Here is an 18468-nt window from a genome sequence, read left to right as displayed (position 1 = left end):
GGAATCCAGACGGTCAGTTGAAGATCAGAGAGCAGAGAGACAGGCATGGCCACCATGTCCTTTCCTAAACCAGTAGGACGTCGCTCCTCTGAAACATAGTGCACCTGTTGTTCACGTGCATGTTCGAAATAGTCCTCCGTGTCAGTGTCCTGCATCTTCACATTCAAGTCTGAGGGACTGTAGGCATCCCCATAATGACCAAACTCCTCTTCTTTTTCTTCTGACTCCCTACTCTAGGAGCATATTCAGTGGATGCGACGACACTCGTCGTGGAGATGTCATTTCCGGTGTGATTGTCATCTTTTTCAGAGGAAAATTTAGTTTTTGACCCGTCGACCGTCTCGTCGTCGACGTCGTCGTCGATGGAGCCGCAGTCGTCGACGGTGTAATTATCTTCGTTGACGGAGCAGCAGTCGTCGACGGTATATTTACCTTCGTCGACGGAGTCTTGGTCGTCAACAGGGTCATCGTCGACGGAGCAGCCGTCGCCGTCGACACAACCTTGGTCGTCGACGGAATAATCGTCGACGGCTTCGTAGACGAACTCGTCGTCACAACCATCACTGTAGACGTAGAAGTAGTCGTGGTCGTCGACGTGGTCTTCGTCGTCGACGAGCCCGTCAACAGCACCTTGCCGGAGCTCATCGTCGTCGACGTGGAAACCGAAATCGTCGACGAACCTGGAATCTTGAAAGACAAAGACGTCGACGTGGAGAATGCTACCGCCGACGAACCCGCCGACTGAGCCAAAGAAACAGCGGGAACTTTAGCAGAAGCAACCGTCGTCGACGTACCTGACGTTTTCGTCGTTGACGAACGCTGTTTTTTCTCCGGAGCAGTTCCAGAAGTGACAGAAGAGTGTTTGTCACTGGCCTTCTCTCTTTTGGACGGAGGAGAAGTAATGGAAACCTCCTTTTTGTCCTTAGAAGTAGTAGCCAGTCCAGATGCCTGGCCCTGCCTCTCCTTTTCACTTCTGTGAGGAGATTGAAGGGGACCAGCCCTCTCAGACCTATCAGAGATCTTGTGAGGGGCCTTAAGAGGGGGCTCCATAGAAGAAGAAGCAGCAGGGGGAGACCTACCCCTCTTCCTGGACTTATGAGAGGATGCCATACAAGTTGAATCCTCCTCATCTGAAGTAACCAGCTCCTTCCGAGTCTTCATCTTTTGAAGCCAGGTCAAAAGTCGACCCTCTCTGTCACGGAGAGTCTTGGTAGAGAATGTTCGACAGATCTTGCAGTCGGTGGCCTTGTGGTCTGGATATAAGCAGTAAATACAATTGTCATGCTTATCCTCAACAAAAAGTCGTTTTTTCCCACAAGAGGCACAGGACCTGAACAGGGCCTTCTTCTCCTTGTCAGACATCTTTTAAAGTAGTAATAATCCAAATAATCCAATAAATCCAATAAGTTGTTGAAGAAAACTGAGCAGAGCTCAGTGGAGACTCCCTAGCACAACGTGCGGTAGAGAAATCTGAGGCTCTGAGCTCTCTCAGGAAGGTTCTGGAGGGTGAGGCTGCTCTGATTGGTCCTTGCAAAAGTTTGGTCTCTTTTACACAAAGAGAGGGATAGGATACAAAATGAGATGAGGTCTAGGCCTGTGTTTCTCTTTTGTTTCTATGGTTTTTATACTACCGAGGCTCCCATTCCGACAACGGGGAATGATACAAAGCATGGGAATCTATGAAAGTTCCAATACTGAGGCAACCTATTTATCACTAAATTTAAAATCAGACAGCATTCCCAGGTGTAGACAAGTCTACGTTCTTCTATATGTTGTGAAATACAAGCTATAACTATGCATTGGCATAGACAATAGGTTGGCGTTGGGTGTCAACTTTTCGACAAAATTTGTTATATTTTTCATAGTTTTTGCAAAATGTTATTGTTCTGGAATCTGCCAAGCCCTCATCAATGCAAAATCAAATATTAGCTGAAGGCAAAAATGGTTTAGTGTCTCAAAAATGTAACACACCACAACAGTACTCCATGGCACTACAGAGAACTACTTTATGTGTTGAGGTGCTCCTTGTGGAAGGACTACTGTAACGCGTGGTGAAGTGAGCCAAGGGATGAAGTGAACTCATGCATTGCCCCTTGAAAATGCAAATGGCACAACCAGATACCAATTAATCAAGTCTGGCTGAAACCCCTCTAAGTAACTATGTGATATACATAATTTTCGTAAAACAATTAATACTGACTTTAAAAAAAAGACAATCAGTCTGGCATTGGTTTCTAGTCTCTTGCCTTTGAGAAAGAAGGAAAGAAAGAAGGAAAAAAGAGGGAAATAAGGAAAAAAAGAAAAAAGAAGGAAAGAAAGAAAAGAAGGAAGAAAGAAAGAAAGAAAGAAAGAAAGAAAGAAAGAAAGAAAGAAAGAAAGAAAGAAAGAAAGAAAGAAAGAAAGAAAGAAAGAAAGAAAGAAAGAAGGAATTAAGGATAGAAGGGGAAAGAAAGAAAGAAGGAAAGAAAAAGGAAAGTAAAAATACAAAATAAAAAATGAAAAATGAAAATTGAAAAAAGGAAAGAAAGAAAAGAAAGAAGGCAAGAAAGAAAGAATGAAGACAAGAAGTAAAGAAATAAAGAAAGAAGGCAAAAAGAAAGCAGAAAAGTCAGAAGGAAGGAAAGAAGAGAAAAAAGAAGGGAAAGAAAGATTGAAAGAAAGAACAAACAAACAAATAAAGGCAAGACAGAAAGAAGAAAAGAAAAAAGGAAATGGAAGAAAAGAAAAGAAAGAAGGCAAGAAAGATTGAAAGAACAAACGAAGGCAAGATGAACAGCAAAAAAAGGAAAAGAGAAAGAAGTCAGGAACAAGGAAATATGAAAGAAAGTAAGAAGGCAAGAAAAGAAGGACAGAAGGCAAGAAAGAAGGAAAGAAAGAATGAAGGAAAGAAAGAAAGAAAAACCAAAAAGCAGGAAACAAGAAAGAAAGGAAGGTAGGAAGGAAGAGAGAAAGAAAGACTGGGAAGGAAAAAAAAAGAAAGAAGCATAACTGAATTACGAAACGTTTCAAATGGACACAATCCGTTATGCTGTGAAATAGCAATAGTCAGATAAACAAATTGTACTCCAAAAGCAATTTACATCAACATTATCAGGCATCAACAACTGATAAGGCTGGAATGTGCCTTGGCTACATTAAAAGTGTCCTACTACCACATCAGGCTCTAAACACAGAGGCAACACTAAAGTAATTATACAGTAAAAACAAAAACATTGTCAGGGAAGAGAACTACCTTGTGTGTGGATGTGCTCACTGTGAAAGAGAAAAAACCTGTCACTAAAACTGATAATAACCAGTGACTTATTTAGACTGACCCATTGTCCCATGCTGTATGCTGTTAAGGGGTGAAAACAAAATGTGAATTACATAACAACAGACCAATGGATAAAGAGAGCTGGATGAAAGTCACTCTGAGTAAATATTTCATACAAATAATTTTAATAAAATTAAAAGGTTTTGACTTATGCCAGACCCAAAAAGAAGGTATTAGGTAAATAACTCATGATCTGAATTAGGCAATGATAGATAAAGGAAAAAGGGAAAACGAATGGGAAGAGAGGGCACCATACTCCTCACTAATCTAATGCTAAATTATAACACACTATCTGTTGTCTTTGAATTTTGCGTTTGATTATGTGCTGGTGATAAACACCATAAATTACAATAAAAAAACCTAGATTACAAATATCAACTGTACATAAAATGTAAGTATACCCAGTGTTCAAAGAATCCAAATTCTACAATATAATACCATTTGCTAAATATTTATTTTACATATTGATGGATATCTTGCTCATATGCTCTTGTGGAGAAGTGTGGCTCAGGGGTTAGAGGCGGCAGACCCGGAAGCTGAGATCGGCCTGGACCAGGGTTCAATTCCCCGCCTCGACGGGGCTTGGGCTCAATAATTCCACGGACTCGATAATTCTCGCTCCGGTGCCTACTCGACTCACGGATTCACACTCTGCGACTCTGGGCAATAGCTTGCTTAATCTCCACAACGGCCCCTCGCGGCGGGATGCCTGGCTTTCACCTTGTGGATACCCTGCCGGGGTTATCTCACAGGGGAATACCAGGACGGGATCCCTAAGCAAGCGCTTAGATGCCTGCGATGTGGGTGGTTTGTGCTATATAAATACATTTACATTTACATATTACATAGTCCATGAAGTTTAACAAGCAGAGGAATAGTTTTTAACGTGTTTATACATTTATTTTTTGACCGCCACGAACTCCTCAGCTTTTAGTACCTACCTCTTGAATAGCAGTCATGACAACATGTTGCACAGACTCTTCAAGGGTCATTATAACTTGAATGTGTTCTGAAACGTAAAGAAAGGCAAGTTACAAATAACTTAATAAAATCTTAATACGAAGCAATCAGAGAGAGAGCGAACATATACCATAAATAAGCATTAAAAAAGGTAACTATATTAAAGGTAGTTGTTTGGTTGATAAGGTTTCAGTAGGGAGATAAAAGTACAAGCCTGGAGAAGAAAAAATTTGAATATAGCTGGAAGTCATTGGTGAAAAGAACTAAAAGCAAGAAGGAACGGCAAGCAGGAGGAAGGAATACAATAAACGCAGAGTTGAAAAAATGAGGGTTCAAGGTGAAATATATTTGGAAACTAAAAGCTCATTTTAGAACAAAAGCAGTACAAGAATACAAATAACCACTAACATGGTTAACTGGGACTATGTTTTTAGTGATAATTTCAAGGACTTGGGGTGTTTAGAAGCCCTTGATACACGCGCATGGTTTTTCTCCCACGTCCAGCACCCCCAATTCCATTGCAGAACTGGTTTCCGTATTAGGTTGTGTGTTTGGCCCACACTAACGACTTCAATATGCTATACTGGCCACCTGAAAGGTAAATTTTATGCTTCTATTTCAGCTTTCTGGACAGCCAAAAGAGGAAGACGGGCGATGACATTAGTGTCAGGGAAAACCTTTGCGAATCCCGCCCTAGAAGTGGGTATTATTACTCCAATAACAGTTCAAATGTAAGAGAGTAATAGATGTTACCAGAATACACGGTTTTTGATTACATCCGTGACACAAGATACCTTATTCAAGGCCAACACTATGTCTGCCACATCTCAATGGGGTTCTATTGAAAATAATTTCTATCAAAACCTCAAACATTAAATCTTAAGAAATGCTGTTATCCACCTGCCCCACCATCGATTCAGAGGCACCCTGCAAAATTCTGGGTGGAATGAATTGGTCACCACTACAGGCCAAGGTCCCCCTGGCAATGGTAACTTACTCATGGGAACACAGGACTGGAGGTGGAGGAGTGGTTTAAATGGGGAGGTTCTGAGTAGCTGCACTTGTGTTGTTCGAGTACTTTTCAGTAGGAAAGTACCAGCATTTCTAGGTATGCCTGAGTGCTTCAAACCCATATCTTGTTCTGTTTTCTTCTCGATTTGCTCCCTTTGTGGAAACATGACTTTGTGTAACACAGCTCATCATTTTTAAAAACAGATAAAAACCACAGTGGGTCTGGTACTAGCCCAAATTATGTTCGCAGTAGAGGATGGCTACTCTGAAAATTCATATCCTATTTCATAATCGGTTTTATTTTTTTAAAAGATCTCTGAACTGAACTAGTGGTGCTGTGGGTCAGCTCTGTTTATTTTCACCTCTTTGATTAAGCGATAACTCAGCACAGGTGGATATATTGCCAGCTACGTTTTTAGGTCGGAAGGGTATACTCAGATGTGAGTCCCTTGCTCATTGCACCATCAGGATTCAAGCAAGCCGTGCCGACGACGGCTGAAATGCCAGAAACCGGTCCCCGGTAGCTTGTTTCCTTCCCAGTATAAGAATTGGCTTGGTAGTTTGGTTTGCCCTGTTCCCATCATGCACTGGGACAGGAACAGACTAATTTGCATGTAGCCAGGTTCTGAGCTGGGATGGTGCAGTGAGCTAAAAAACGGTGATGGATTAAGCCCTGATGTTTGGACTGGGTAAGAGTGGTCTGCTTAATTCAGACACTCTGTTCATCACCACCCCCTTTTCTGAATCATTTTGTCCACCATAAGCGTGGAAGGGTATACTCAGATGTGAGTCCCTTGCTCATTGCACCATCAGGATTCAAGCAAGCCGTGCCGACGACGGCTGAAATGCCAGAAACCGGTCCCCGGTAGCTTGTTTCCTTCCCAGTATAAGAATTGGCTTGGTAGTTTGGTTTGCCCTGTTCCCATCATGCACTGGGACAGGAACAGACTAATTTGCATGTAGCCAGGTTCTGAGCTGGGATGGTGCAGTGAGCTAAAAAACGGTGATGGATTAAGCCCTGATCTTTGGACTGGGTAAGAGTGGTCTGCTTAATTCAGACACTCTGTTCATCACCACCCCCTTTTCTGAATCATTTTGTCCACCATAAGCGTGGAAGGGTATACTCAGATGTGAGTCCCTTGCTCATTGCACCATCAGGATTCAAGCAAGCCGTGCCGACGACGGCTGAAATGCCAGAAACCGGTCCCCGGTAGCTTGTTTCCTTCCCAGTATAAGAATTGGCTTGGTAGTTTGGTTTGCCCTGTTCCCATCATGCACTGGGACAGGAACAGACTAATTTGCATGTAGCCAGGTTCTGAGCTGGGATGGTGCAGTGAGCTAAAAAACGGTGATGGATTAAGCCCTGATCTTTGGACTGGGTAAGAGTGGTCTGCTTAATTCAGACACTCTGTTCATCACCACCCCCTTTTCTGAATCACGTTTTTAGGTCGAGCGTCTGCAAGGCCTTTTGTTTTGAATAAAACCACTTCATTCCCGCCCGCTACTTACCATTGGTTACCTCCTCTGTCGCTCTTCTTTCCTGCCTCCTCAGTCGTACACACGTCGATCCATCACTTCGGGTCAAATCTAAGGTCAAGCGCGGTCTCCTTACGCTCAATTTTTTCATCTTTTGTTTTACAGCACTTTTTTTTTTATGTACGCCACGCTGCTGGACACCAGTTTGATTTTTTTTTATGTACGCCACGCTGCCGGACTCCAGTTTGATTTAATTTATCTGTCCTGCTTATTTAAAAAAAAAATTTACGTCGCAGGTTGTCCTTATTTGCCCAGGCAGCTCTTTCGTCACAAAAGGAGATCACTGCATGCTGTAAATTGCAGACATCAGCTGCTTTGATCACGGGCGGTGCTAATGTGTTCCCGGTTTCTCCACATTGGGCGAGTGCATTTAATAATGCGCATGTTGCTTCCACCTTCTGCCCTTCAGTTTGTTATCATTTGGACGGGTGCAGTTTTTGTTAATTTACCTGACCCGCCCACTGCTTTTCATTACATTTTTTATTTTTAAGTGTACTTCGATCACATAATGAGTGTCAGACTCCGCTCTCAGTGGTTTCACACTTTGGGACTCCTCTGTCTGCTGCTCCAAGTTTGTGAAAACATGTATGTGCAGTACAGTTTTGGTCATTAAAGATTTCCCTGCAGCCTAATTGCATTTCTTATTTCACTCCACGACACAGAAGCCTCTTAGTTCAGCTTTCTGGCACTAGAAACCAGAACCCTATGAGACCAAGTCAACTTGGTATGTGAAGCTTTGATGTCGTAGTCTTTTCAGGAGATATGCGGCAAGGATACGGATAGGAAGGCATTACTGGCATCTGTAGTCTGTCAGGGTGTCCGGTTCAGTGCGCAAGTAGCTCATCCAGTCCAAGTTTCTTGGTTGCATGCTTTGATCTGTAGTCCTGTATAACCCATTATAGAACCAAGACTTCAAATTCCAGAATTCAATAAAAAATCCTTGTTAGATTTGGGGCTCTCTTGTTGGCACGGGTAAGTACTTGTAACAGATAGAGAACCTTGCCTCTAGTCAGGGTAAGGGGGTACACTCCTAAAATAACCCCTGCTCACCCCCATGGTAGCTTGGCACGAGCAGACAGGCTTATCTCAGAGGCAGTGTGAACACATACAGTAATTCAGTGACAACACTACAGATGGACACCACACCAGTTGTATATTAAAAAGTAAGTATATTTTATATAGAATTAACACAAGACGACAAAAATCCACAATACTGTACTTAAAATGGTAGAATTAGCTTAGTTCCTTTTAGATCTTAAAATGCAACACTTTGAGTCAATGTACCTTAAGATGCGTAATGCTTCTACAACGATAGAGTTGCAGGGATGGCGATGCGGTAGTACCTTACATGCAAAGACGGTGATGAGTTGAAGATCCGGTGCAAAGAAACAAAGATGGTGTCTTCTTCTTGATGCGGCACCCTCCATCGATGTTGCGAGATGTCTCGACTCGATACGACAGCTGCAGCAGCGACACCCTTGTTCCGTGATGCGACGACATCGGCTTTGGCGGCGACACTCTTGTCTAACGATGTGAGACGCTTCCGCTCGATGTGACAGCTGCAGCGGCGACACCCTTGTTCAGTGATGCGACGACAGCGGCTGTGACGGCGGCACGCTTATCCGTGGATGCGAGGCGCTTCTGCGGTGCAATGCGACAGCTACAGCGGTGACACCCTTGCTCAGTGATGCGACGGCAGCGACTGCGACCCGCTTCTTAGATGTTGCAAGACGTTTCTTGTGATGCAGTGCAATGTGACAGTTACAGGGCGACATCTCCGTGATGCGAGGGCAGCAGCTGCGACGGCGACACGCTTCTTCTTTGCGAGTCGCGCTTCTAGCTCCTTGCGACACGCAGTCCCTCAGAAGGCCCAAACAGCTGCAGGCACTTCCAAAGAATTCTTGGGGAGCTGGTGGTTGAAGTATGTTGTCCCTTCAGCAGGGGGCAAGCTCTTCTCTCAAGCCGTTGGAGATCCTTCACAAGTTGAATAAAGCACACAAAGTTCATTTCTCCTTTCTTTGGCAGTCAGGCAACCACGGCAGGCCAATCCACCAAGAAGCACTTCAGTTTAGGGCTAGTCTCTCCTTAGTCTCTCTGGTTCCACTCCTCAGCAAAGGTTTCTTCTTGTTGTCCAAAAGTGATCTAAAGTTGCTGGGTTTGGGTCCCAATATTTATACTACTTTTCTCTTTGTTCTCGGAAGGCAGAGAGGCCTTTGCCTAGAGCAAACCAGTTCTGGTCAGTCCTGGAGCACTCTGTTGACATGACTCCTTCTTTTCTTTCACAGTGCAGGGCAGAGACATCAGACGCACCACAGGAGGTGGAGCCAGCATTGTGGTGGGAAGTCACAGTCCTATTCAGGTCCCAGGTGCAACTCCTCCCTCCCATCTAGATGCAGATCTCTCTATTTACCACTGGGCTTACTCACCCGGTCTCCTAGAATCCCCCAGCCCCTGTCACTCAAACTCCAGACAAAGAATACACAACCTAGCAGAGGTAGGCTTGGATAGTTAGACAAGAAAATACCTACTTTCTAAAAGTGGTATTTTCAATCACAGAATGTTCAAACCAACTTCCCAAAAGATGTATTTTATCATTCTGAGTTCAGGCATACTAAACTCGAATTTCTACCTAGTTCCCTGAGTCAGTTAGGATTATAAAATGTAATAATCTAACTGCCCATTCTGGTCTATGGGGAATAGGTAGGCTTGCAATAGTGAAAAACAAAAATGGCTGTAATTCACTATTAGGACATGTCGCACACCTCATACTTAGAATGCACCCTGCCCTGGGGCCTATCATAGGGGTTTCTAATATGAAGAAAAGGGAAGGTTTAGGGACTGGCAAGTGGGTGCACGTGGCAGACCTCAGACACACTTTTACAGGCTGTTTCTGTGGGTGGCACAACCAGTACTGCGAGCCCAAAAGCAGCATTTGGTTTACAAGCCCTGGGCACACTTGGTGCTATGTACTAGGGTCTGACCAGTAAACCAATCAGCCAATCATGGAATGACTAATCCATACATCAATTTACAATAAGAAGAGCATATGCACTTTAGCATTGATCAGCAGTGTTAAAGTGCCCAGAGTCAGAAAATAGCCAACAACAGGTCAGAAAAAAATATAGGAGGAAGGCAAAAAGTTCAGGGATGACATTGCAAAAAGGGCCGAGTATAACAATCCAGGACTGAATTTGCTCATGCACAGTACTTGTAACTTGAGACCTATACAGCCAGTACCTGCGTGGTTACACTATCTCTTGTGGAAATCAGGGTGTAGCTGGTAACAGTGTATCGGTTGCAGTGGCACAGGGTGCAATAGTCCCCCTGGACCTCAATTATACTCGTCTTTTCCTACCAAACTGTAGGTAGAGGGGTCCATTTAATGTGCTTGCCCTGGGGTACACCTGCTACGTCATTGTAGAGATTCAGAACATAATTGTCCGCCATATTGTTTGCACTGGCGATTTATGCTGTGTGTTTATTTTTTTTTTATAGTTTTGTTTGTTTTGTTTACATTGCATTTATATAGCTCTTACTACCCCTGACGAGGCGTTTATATGCTCCTAAAGCACTTTTAGAGTCTGGGCTCGTTTTCGTTAATTTGATACATCTTTTTTAAACCTTTGCATGCTTAGAAAAATCAAATAAATGAAATGCATACAATATAATCTCGCTTGGATGGGGTTGTTAAAAGGAAAAAGGGCATGTACCAATGATCACAAAGTATGCTTTACATGTGGAAAATCTCGCTGGAAAAAAAAAGTTTGACCCTCTCTAAAAAAATTATGTATGAAAATTATTTGCAATTTTTTCTGATAAACTTCCCCAGTGGGCTAATTTCTGCAGTGTATACAGACTACACAAAAATTAATTTCCTCACACTTCTGTTATTCATGCCTCAGCAGTGATAATGACACATGATATTTGCACTAGCGCCTAAGAGCAGAGTGCTGTGTATGTGATTGTTGCAAAAACAACAATTGATGGACAGAATGCAGAACAATGTCATACATTCACCCCAGTACAGAGATCTGGGCCTAAATCCATCGTTTTTTTGCACTCCACACCACCCCAGATCAGACATGGCCATATGCAAATCAACCTTGACCCTGTGCCTCATGGGAACAGTCCAGCCCGAACTGCCAAGCCATGTCTTCTTGGACAGAAATCACGCATCCTAGGAACGGTTTCTGGCTATCAGCCGTCTTCAGCCAGGATAACTTACCTCCAGTGGTGTGGAGAGCATGGGACTCACGTCTGAGCATACCCATCCCACTCGGGGTGACAAATGCAAAAACAACAATTGATGGACAGAATGCAGAACAATGTCATACATTCACCCCATTACAGAGATCTGGGCCTAAATCCATCGTTTTTTTGCACTCCACACCACCCCAGTTCAGACATGGCCATATGCAAATCAGCCTTGCCCCTGTGCCTCATGGGAACAGTCCAGGTCGAACTGCCAAGCCATGTCTTTCCTGGACCGGAATCAAGCATCCTAGGACTGGTTTCTGGCTATCAGCCGTCTTCAGCCAGGATAGCTTAACTCCAGTGGTGTGGAGAGCATGGGACTCACGTCTGAGCATACCCATCTCACTCGGGGTGACAAATGCAAAAACAACAATTGATGGACAGAATGCAGAACAATGTCATACATTCACCCCAGTACAGAGATCTGGGCCTAAATCCATCGTTTTTTTGCACTCCACACCACCCCAGTTCAGACATGGCCATTTGCAAATCAGCCTTGACCCTGTGCCTCATGGGAACAGTCCAGCCCGAACTGCCAAGTCAAATCTTTCCTGGACCGGAATCAAGCATCCTAGGACCGGGTTCTGGCTATCAGCCGTCTACAGCCAGGATAGCTTAACTCCAGTGGTGTGGAGAGCATGGGACTCACGTCTGAGCATACCCATCCCACTCGGGGTGACAAATGCAAAAACAATTGATGGACAGAATGCAGAACAATGTCATACATTCACCCCAGTACAGAGATCTGGGCCTAAATCCACCAGTTTTTTTGCAATCCACACCACCCCAGTTCAGACATGTCCATATGCAAATCAACCTTGACCCTGTGCCTCATGAGAACAGTCCAGCCCGAACTGCCAAGCCATGTCTTTCCCGGACCGGAATCAAGCATCCTAGGACCGGTTCCTGGCTATCAGCCGTCTTCAGCCAGGATAGCTTAACTCCAGTAGTGTGGAGCGTTCCTGGAATCGCTTTTCAAACCCTCAGGGCAGATATACAAACTGTGAAGACAGACCTCACTGCCGAAATGCGGGAAATCCGCAAGGATGTAGATAACGTGGGAGAGCGAGTTGCTACTCTAGAAGTCAAGAGCGACACCGTGACGTCAGATGTGCACAGGCTCCAACAAGAGATTCTCCGCCTGCAAGATCAGCACCTAAATATCCAAACACACCTGGAAGACTTAGAAAACAGATCGCGTCGCCACAACATCAGGATTCGGGGGTGAAAGCTTCAGATGACACCAAAGATCTATTTGCTTTCACAGAAGGTCTCTTCCGCCACATCCTGGCAGTGCCTGCTGGCGTTCCCATTGTCCTGGACAGGGCAAACAGAGTTGGTCCACCTGCCGATATCCTTGTTTCCTTCCAAGACTTCAAAACCAAAGAAGCAATCCTCATAAAGGCAAGGTCCCTCCACCCTATCTCCTACCAGGGTCCCTCCCCGGTACTATACCAGGACTTGGGCCTGATCACTCTGCAGCGACGGCATCAGTTCCGCCCCGTGACAATTTTTTCACTTTATGTCACATTGTTCACTGATTTAAATTGATGCGCCGTATTTTGTAAATATTTCCTATGCATATATCAAGGTGTTAGTCAAAAAGAAAAAACAAATCATGAATGAAAAAGTAATTCAATAATTAAAAACATTTACTGACCCTTCTTTTTGTTTGCATTTGCACTTTAATGATTTGATTATTTCCTCAGCACTACCTCATTCCAAGCTTACACAGCAGATGCTGAAATTCTAACGCCTCACTTTCAGATCACTCCCCAGTTCTGGCTACTTTCCAGTTGCAACACTGAGTACTGGGAGCATAGTTCAGCTCCCTTTCCAGAAGCACAGCTTGAGTTATGCCTGTTGCAATAAAGTTTACCACACTTAAACTGCGTTGTGTTTCTTTTATTCACATTCTATTCAAGTATTTTCTTACTTCTTCTTCACTTTCTATTGTCACATGGAACCACCATTTTATGTATTTATGATTCTAATGCAGTAGACGTGTCCATCGGGATTTCATTTTCTAAAGCAGGAACATATACATAATTCATCCTCAATAGTGTTAAGTCTCCAATGCATTTCGGGCGTGTTTTGTTGCCCTTCGTCAGGGATTCACTATAAATGTAAACGGGAGCATTAGCCTCAATATGTATACAACCCACAAGTAAAACAATTTACAAAACATTCGTTTATACGATGGCATTTTTAAAGAACGACGTTTTCCCTCTAACTAATCACGATTATAATGGAACCAAGTGAAGTGACTGTCCCTCCTTCTTATGAAGCATAGACTACAAAAGGAATCGTTAAACTTTTGTTCCCTTATTTTAAGTTTGTAAGTTATAAGGTATCCCAACATCGTATACACTCCCCTCTTACCTATCTTGCATGTATTCACTTCTTTCCAAGGTCTACTGAGCGTCTAATAACTTTCAATCACCTGTTGATTATATTATAATCGTGATTAGTTAGAGGGAAAACGTCGTTCTTTAAAAATGCCATTGTATAAACAAATGTTTTGTAAATTGTTTTACTTGTGGGTTGTATACATATTGAGGCTAATGCTCCCGTTTACATTTATAGTGAATCCCTGACGAAGGGCAACAAAACACGCCCGAAATGCATTGGAGACTTAACACTATTGAGGATGAATTATGTATATGTTCCTGCTTTAGAAAATGAAAGTCCCGATGGACACGTCTACTGCATTAGAATCATAAATACATAAAATGGTGGTTCCATGTGACAAAAGAAAGTGAAGAAGAAGTAACAAAATACTTGAATAGAATGTAGGGAAATGCATTGGAGACTTAACACTATTGAGGATGAATTATGTATATGTTCCTGCTTTAGAAAATGAAAGTCCCGATGGACACGTCTACTGCATTAGAATCATAAATACATAAAATGGTGGTTCCATGTGACAAAAGAAAGTGAAGAAGAAGTAAGAAAATACTTGAATAGAATGTGAATAAAAGAAACACAACGCAGTTTAAGTGTGGTAAACTTTATTGCAACAGGCATAACTCAAGCTGTGCTTTTGGAAAGGGAGCTGAACTATGCTCCCAGTACTCCGTGTTGTATAATTACCTCATGTGGTGGAAGGGCGTACCACAAACCCAGGATGCACGCAAGCACCAAATCTAATCTAGCTTACTGGATTTTGAATGGATTTAAAACGGAGTGCACCCGAATTTCTATCTTTTACTTTCCAGTTGCCACATTCCTCCCGACCCCTTAGGCACTAGCGATTGCGAGACATGCTACTACATCTCCCCACAGAGGTTGAACAAATCCAGAAGGCTATCACTAACTTTATCACCCTCAATGTTAAGGCAGACACCTCCCCGGCGACTCAATGGCCGGCTCTAAAAGCGGTCCTCAGGGGGGAATTCATTGCTATATCCTCTGCTCAGAACAAGGAGAGGAGTCGTAAGAGAGCGGAACTCACCCAGAGGGTCTTGGAGCTTGAGCAGTTGCACCAAAGAACCGGGGATTCACAGGCCTGGCGGCAGCTCTGTGTACAAAGGAAGCAGCTCGCAGCCTTAGACCAGGACAGAGCTGAATATGCAGCTCTGAGACTCCGACATTCCTATTATACAGCAGGGGACAGATGTGGTCTCCTTCTCGCCAACAAAGTACGTGAAGCCCGACAGCGCCATGGAGTGCAAACCATTTGCACGTCCGGGGGTGGCTCAGTTTCTGACGACGCTGCGATAGCCGAAGCGTTCAGAGATTTTTACGCACACCTCTATACCTGGATTCTCTTGATGCTCAACAAAGTGCTGAGTAGATAGAACAGGCCCATATGCCCGCCCTGACCCAATCCCAGGCCGATTACTTAGACAGACCTATACAGAAGGAGTTATCTCAGCGATCTCTCACCTAAAATTAGGCAAGTCACCCAGCCCTGACGGCTATACAGCCGCCTTCTATAAGTCTTCTGCGGTCAACTGGCCCCCATCTTGACGAGCCTTTTCAACACCTTTGAGCGCAGGGGTGCCATCCCGGGGAGATGCTGGAGGCAGCGGTAGTTAATATTCCGAAGCCGGGGAAAGACAACGTGGAGTGCCGCGCATATAGGCCTATTTCTCTGCTGAATGTAGATATTAAACTGTACACTAGACTGGCACCATATATGGCCCAGCTGATTGAGCCCAACCAGACCGGCTTTATACCGCAGAGGCAGACTAGTGATAACATCAAACGCATCCTACACTTGATTGAGAATGCATCCCGCACCCAGGACGAATATATGCTCCTGGCCATCAATACGGAGAAGGCCTTTGATAGGGTGCATTGACCCTAAGTTGCGATGGTACTGATGGCCGCCAGTTTCGGCGACAAGTTTCGAACTTGAGTTTTAAACTGCTACCGCCTCCCCATGGCTACGGTCCGTGTTAATGGTCACACGTCCTCTCACTTTCCCATCGGCAGGGGCACAGGCAGTGATGCCCTCTGTCACCCCTCCTTATTGCGCTCTACATGGAGCCCTTGGCGCTGCGAGTTCGAAGGCATACCCTCATATCTAGGATTAAATTTGGGGGGGGGTGTTCACACCATTCCACTTCCACTGGCTGGCCAATGCACAGCTGAAATGTAATGAAGGGAAGTCGGAGATGCTGTTATTTGGCTCTTTTCCATCGGATTTTAGAGAGAGGTTTTGGCCTCCGAGTTTCCCCCGTCCCTCTGAAAGAAAAGGCGCCGTAAAAAACCTCTGCGTCTGGTTCCACGAAAATCTGAACTTTGTGACGCAATTTAAGAAATTGTCCGGCACCTGCTTTGGCATACTGAAGAGCTTGAGGAAGCTTCTCCCTTTTTTGCCTAGCACCTCTAGAGAATCTGTCGTCCGTGCATTAATTCTGTCTCGCTTGGGCTATGCTAATGCTCTCTTGGTCGGCTGTCTGTGTTTCCTTGTAAAAAAACTGCAGGTGGTGCAAAACTTGGTGGTCAGACTTCTTGTGGGTTTGTCTTCCAGGGACAGCGTGCGGACACATTTGCGTGCCTTGCACTGGCTCCCAGTTGAATCGCACCTTAAATTTAAAATGCTGACAATTGCTCAACGGGCCCTGTATGGCACAGGCCCCATCTATCTGCAAAAGAGATTTGCCTTCTATGCACCAGGGGGACAGCTTTGTTCCTCTGCTCAATTGCTGATGCAGACCCCGAAGTTCAAGCGCCGGCATTTTGGCGGTAATTCCTTTGTGCGCAAGGCTGGTTTGGCCTGGAATCTGTTGCCCCTAGCCTTGCGGAGCACTCAAGACTCATTGCTGTTCAAGAGGAAACTCAAAACGCTGCTCTTTTAATCAGCTGAGTGTGCATGTCTTTCTTTCTGAAGCGCGCACCGGGACACTTTCAAGTAGCCGTGCGCTTTATAAATTAAATATAACATAACATAACATTAGCTTATACGCAGATGACATTCTGCTTTCCTTATCAGAACCAGTCGCAGCCCTGCACGCCCTATTCATTGAACTAGATAGCTTCGCATGCGGATCGGGGTTTAAAATCAACATGAACAAATCCATGGCTCTGGACATTTCCCTCTCCCCGCACACCCTTACCTTTCTTCAGGAGGAACACCCAGTGCAATGGGCGGCTGCGGCAATCCCCTACTTAGGTATCCAATTGGCTCTCACTATCCAAGCTACCGCTGAGGTCAACTATTCTACACTCCGCGCTCGCATACGTTCAGAACTAAATAGGTGTAAACATTGTACGATGTCTTAGTTAGGCAGGATTGCGGCTACCAAGATGACTATCCTCCCCCAAATTCTATATCTGTTCCAGACACTTCCTCTCCGACCTCCACCGGGCTGGATTCAACAGACCCAGGCGGACTTATCGTGTTTCATCTGGCATGGCCGTAAACCCCACTTCCGACACCAGGTCGCAGTGCTCCCGCCAGGGGGGCACGGGGGGTAGGGGTACCAGACATCCAGTTATATTATCATGCCGCCCAGCTTTGCTATATGGTGGAATGGCACCGGTTGGAGTCCGAGAAACATTGGCTGTTCCAGGACCAGACAGTTGCAGGTTTACCGCTACAGGGTGTCCCATTTCTTCGCAAACCCCACTGCCCTCCCAACCTGTATGCTTCACTGATCATGGGCACTCTCATGGACTCGTGGGATCGAACTAACATGTCCTCGGAGCTGCCCACCTTTCCATCGCCTCTTACAACACTGTTTGATAACCCGGACTTCCAGCCTGGCATGGACGCGTGGGCCTTTCAGGCTTGGCGCTCTTCCCTCTGCAAGTTCCTAGATCACCTCTTTGATTTCGACGGCGTTCTCTCCTTTCCGCAGCTCAAAGAACACTATGATATTCCAGAAACAGAACATTTGCCATATCTCCAGATCCGACACTGGGCACTACACGCACATGTCAAACCACAGGCACAGCGTCTACAGACCCCCTACAAGAAATGGTTAGTGACACGTACCTCTGATAAGAAGATCATTTCTGACCTCTATAGAACGCTTTTAGCCAACACCACTTACACACATAATGCGGCCCGGGTCCGCTGGGAATGGGACTTGGGCAGAACACTGAGCCACGAAGAATGAGGAAATATATACCACAGGGCAAGACACTCCGCCTACCACATGGGCCTCACAGAAACCCTGACCAAGGTTGTCACCTATTGTTATTGCACACCAGAACGTTAACATCACTTTGACCCCGAACGGAGTGACCTATGTTGGAGGGGCTATGGGGAGGTGGGCACGTTGGAACACGTGTTATGGAGCTGCACCTGCATACAATCCTACTGGTCCCAAGTGATTGACGAGATTGATTTACAATTTGAGACACAGCTACCAAGATTCCCCTCCTATATTCTCTTAGGTCTCCCTAACCAATTGACATATTCGCTTAAATCCAGGAGGGTTCGACAGATCGCGATTGCTCTGGGTTCGGCTGTACAGAATATCCTGGTACATTGGAGCTTCACCCAACTCCCGACGCGCACTGGCTGGCTCCAGAGACTCTTGCTAGTGCTGGGTATGGAGAAACTCACGCTTACATTGGCCCGTAAGGGGTCAGAGTTTCCCGAGCTGTGGCGGCCCTTCCTGACACTGCTGGTATCTGAATTTCGGGAGTTAACATGTCCTCGATACTTGGGTCTGCTTCGCCTCCTGACACACAGATACCAAGCAGCACCTTCAGGACACCTCGCAAGAAGCGCCGCTGAATGCCAAGCTGCTTTCTCTTTTTGCACTCCCTTTCCTCATTTCTTCCCTTCCTGGTTTCTTTAGTTCAAGTTGGACGAGGGGTGGGTGGGTGGGGTGGATGGGGGTAGGGTGCCGGGGTGAGCTAGGAGGAGGGGGGGTACTACTTTTCCATTTGTCCCCGTCCCTGTTTGTTCCAGAGGTCCCGCTCCATGCTTA

The 18468-nt window shown here is 45.1% G+C and overlaps 1 protein-coding gene across 1 annotated transcript in view; it reads right to left on the bottom strand.

Moving 5' to 3' along the window:
• HOOK1 (hook microtubule tethering protein 1) overlaps positions 1-18468 on the bottom strand; it is a 905468-nt gene that overhangs the window by 640440 nt on the left and 246560 nt on the right. The window contains exon 6 of the mRNA XM_086953035.1: positions 4255-4322. Within this exon, the coding sequence (XP_086809161.1) occupies positions 4255-4322 (68 nt within the window). The remainder of the gene's footprint in view (positions 1-4254; positions 4323-18468) is intronic.

The sequence above is a fragment of the Lissotriton vulgaris genome, chromosome 1_1 (genome assembly GCF_964263255.1).
Source record: "Lissotriton vulgaris chromosome 1_1, aLisVul1.2, whole genome shotgun sequence".
Classification (NCBI taxonomy): domain Eukaryota; kingdom Metazoa; phylum Chordata; class Amphibia; order Caudata; family Salamandridae; genus Lissotriton; species Lissotriton vulgaris.
This window is presented reverse-complemented; position numbering and strand designations above follow the sequence as displayed.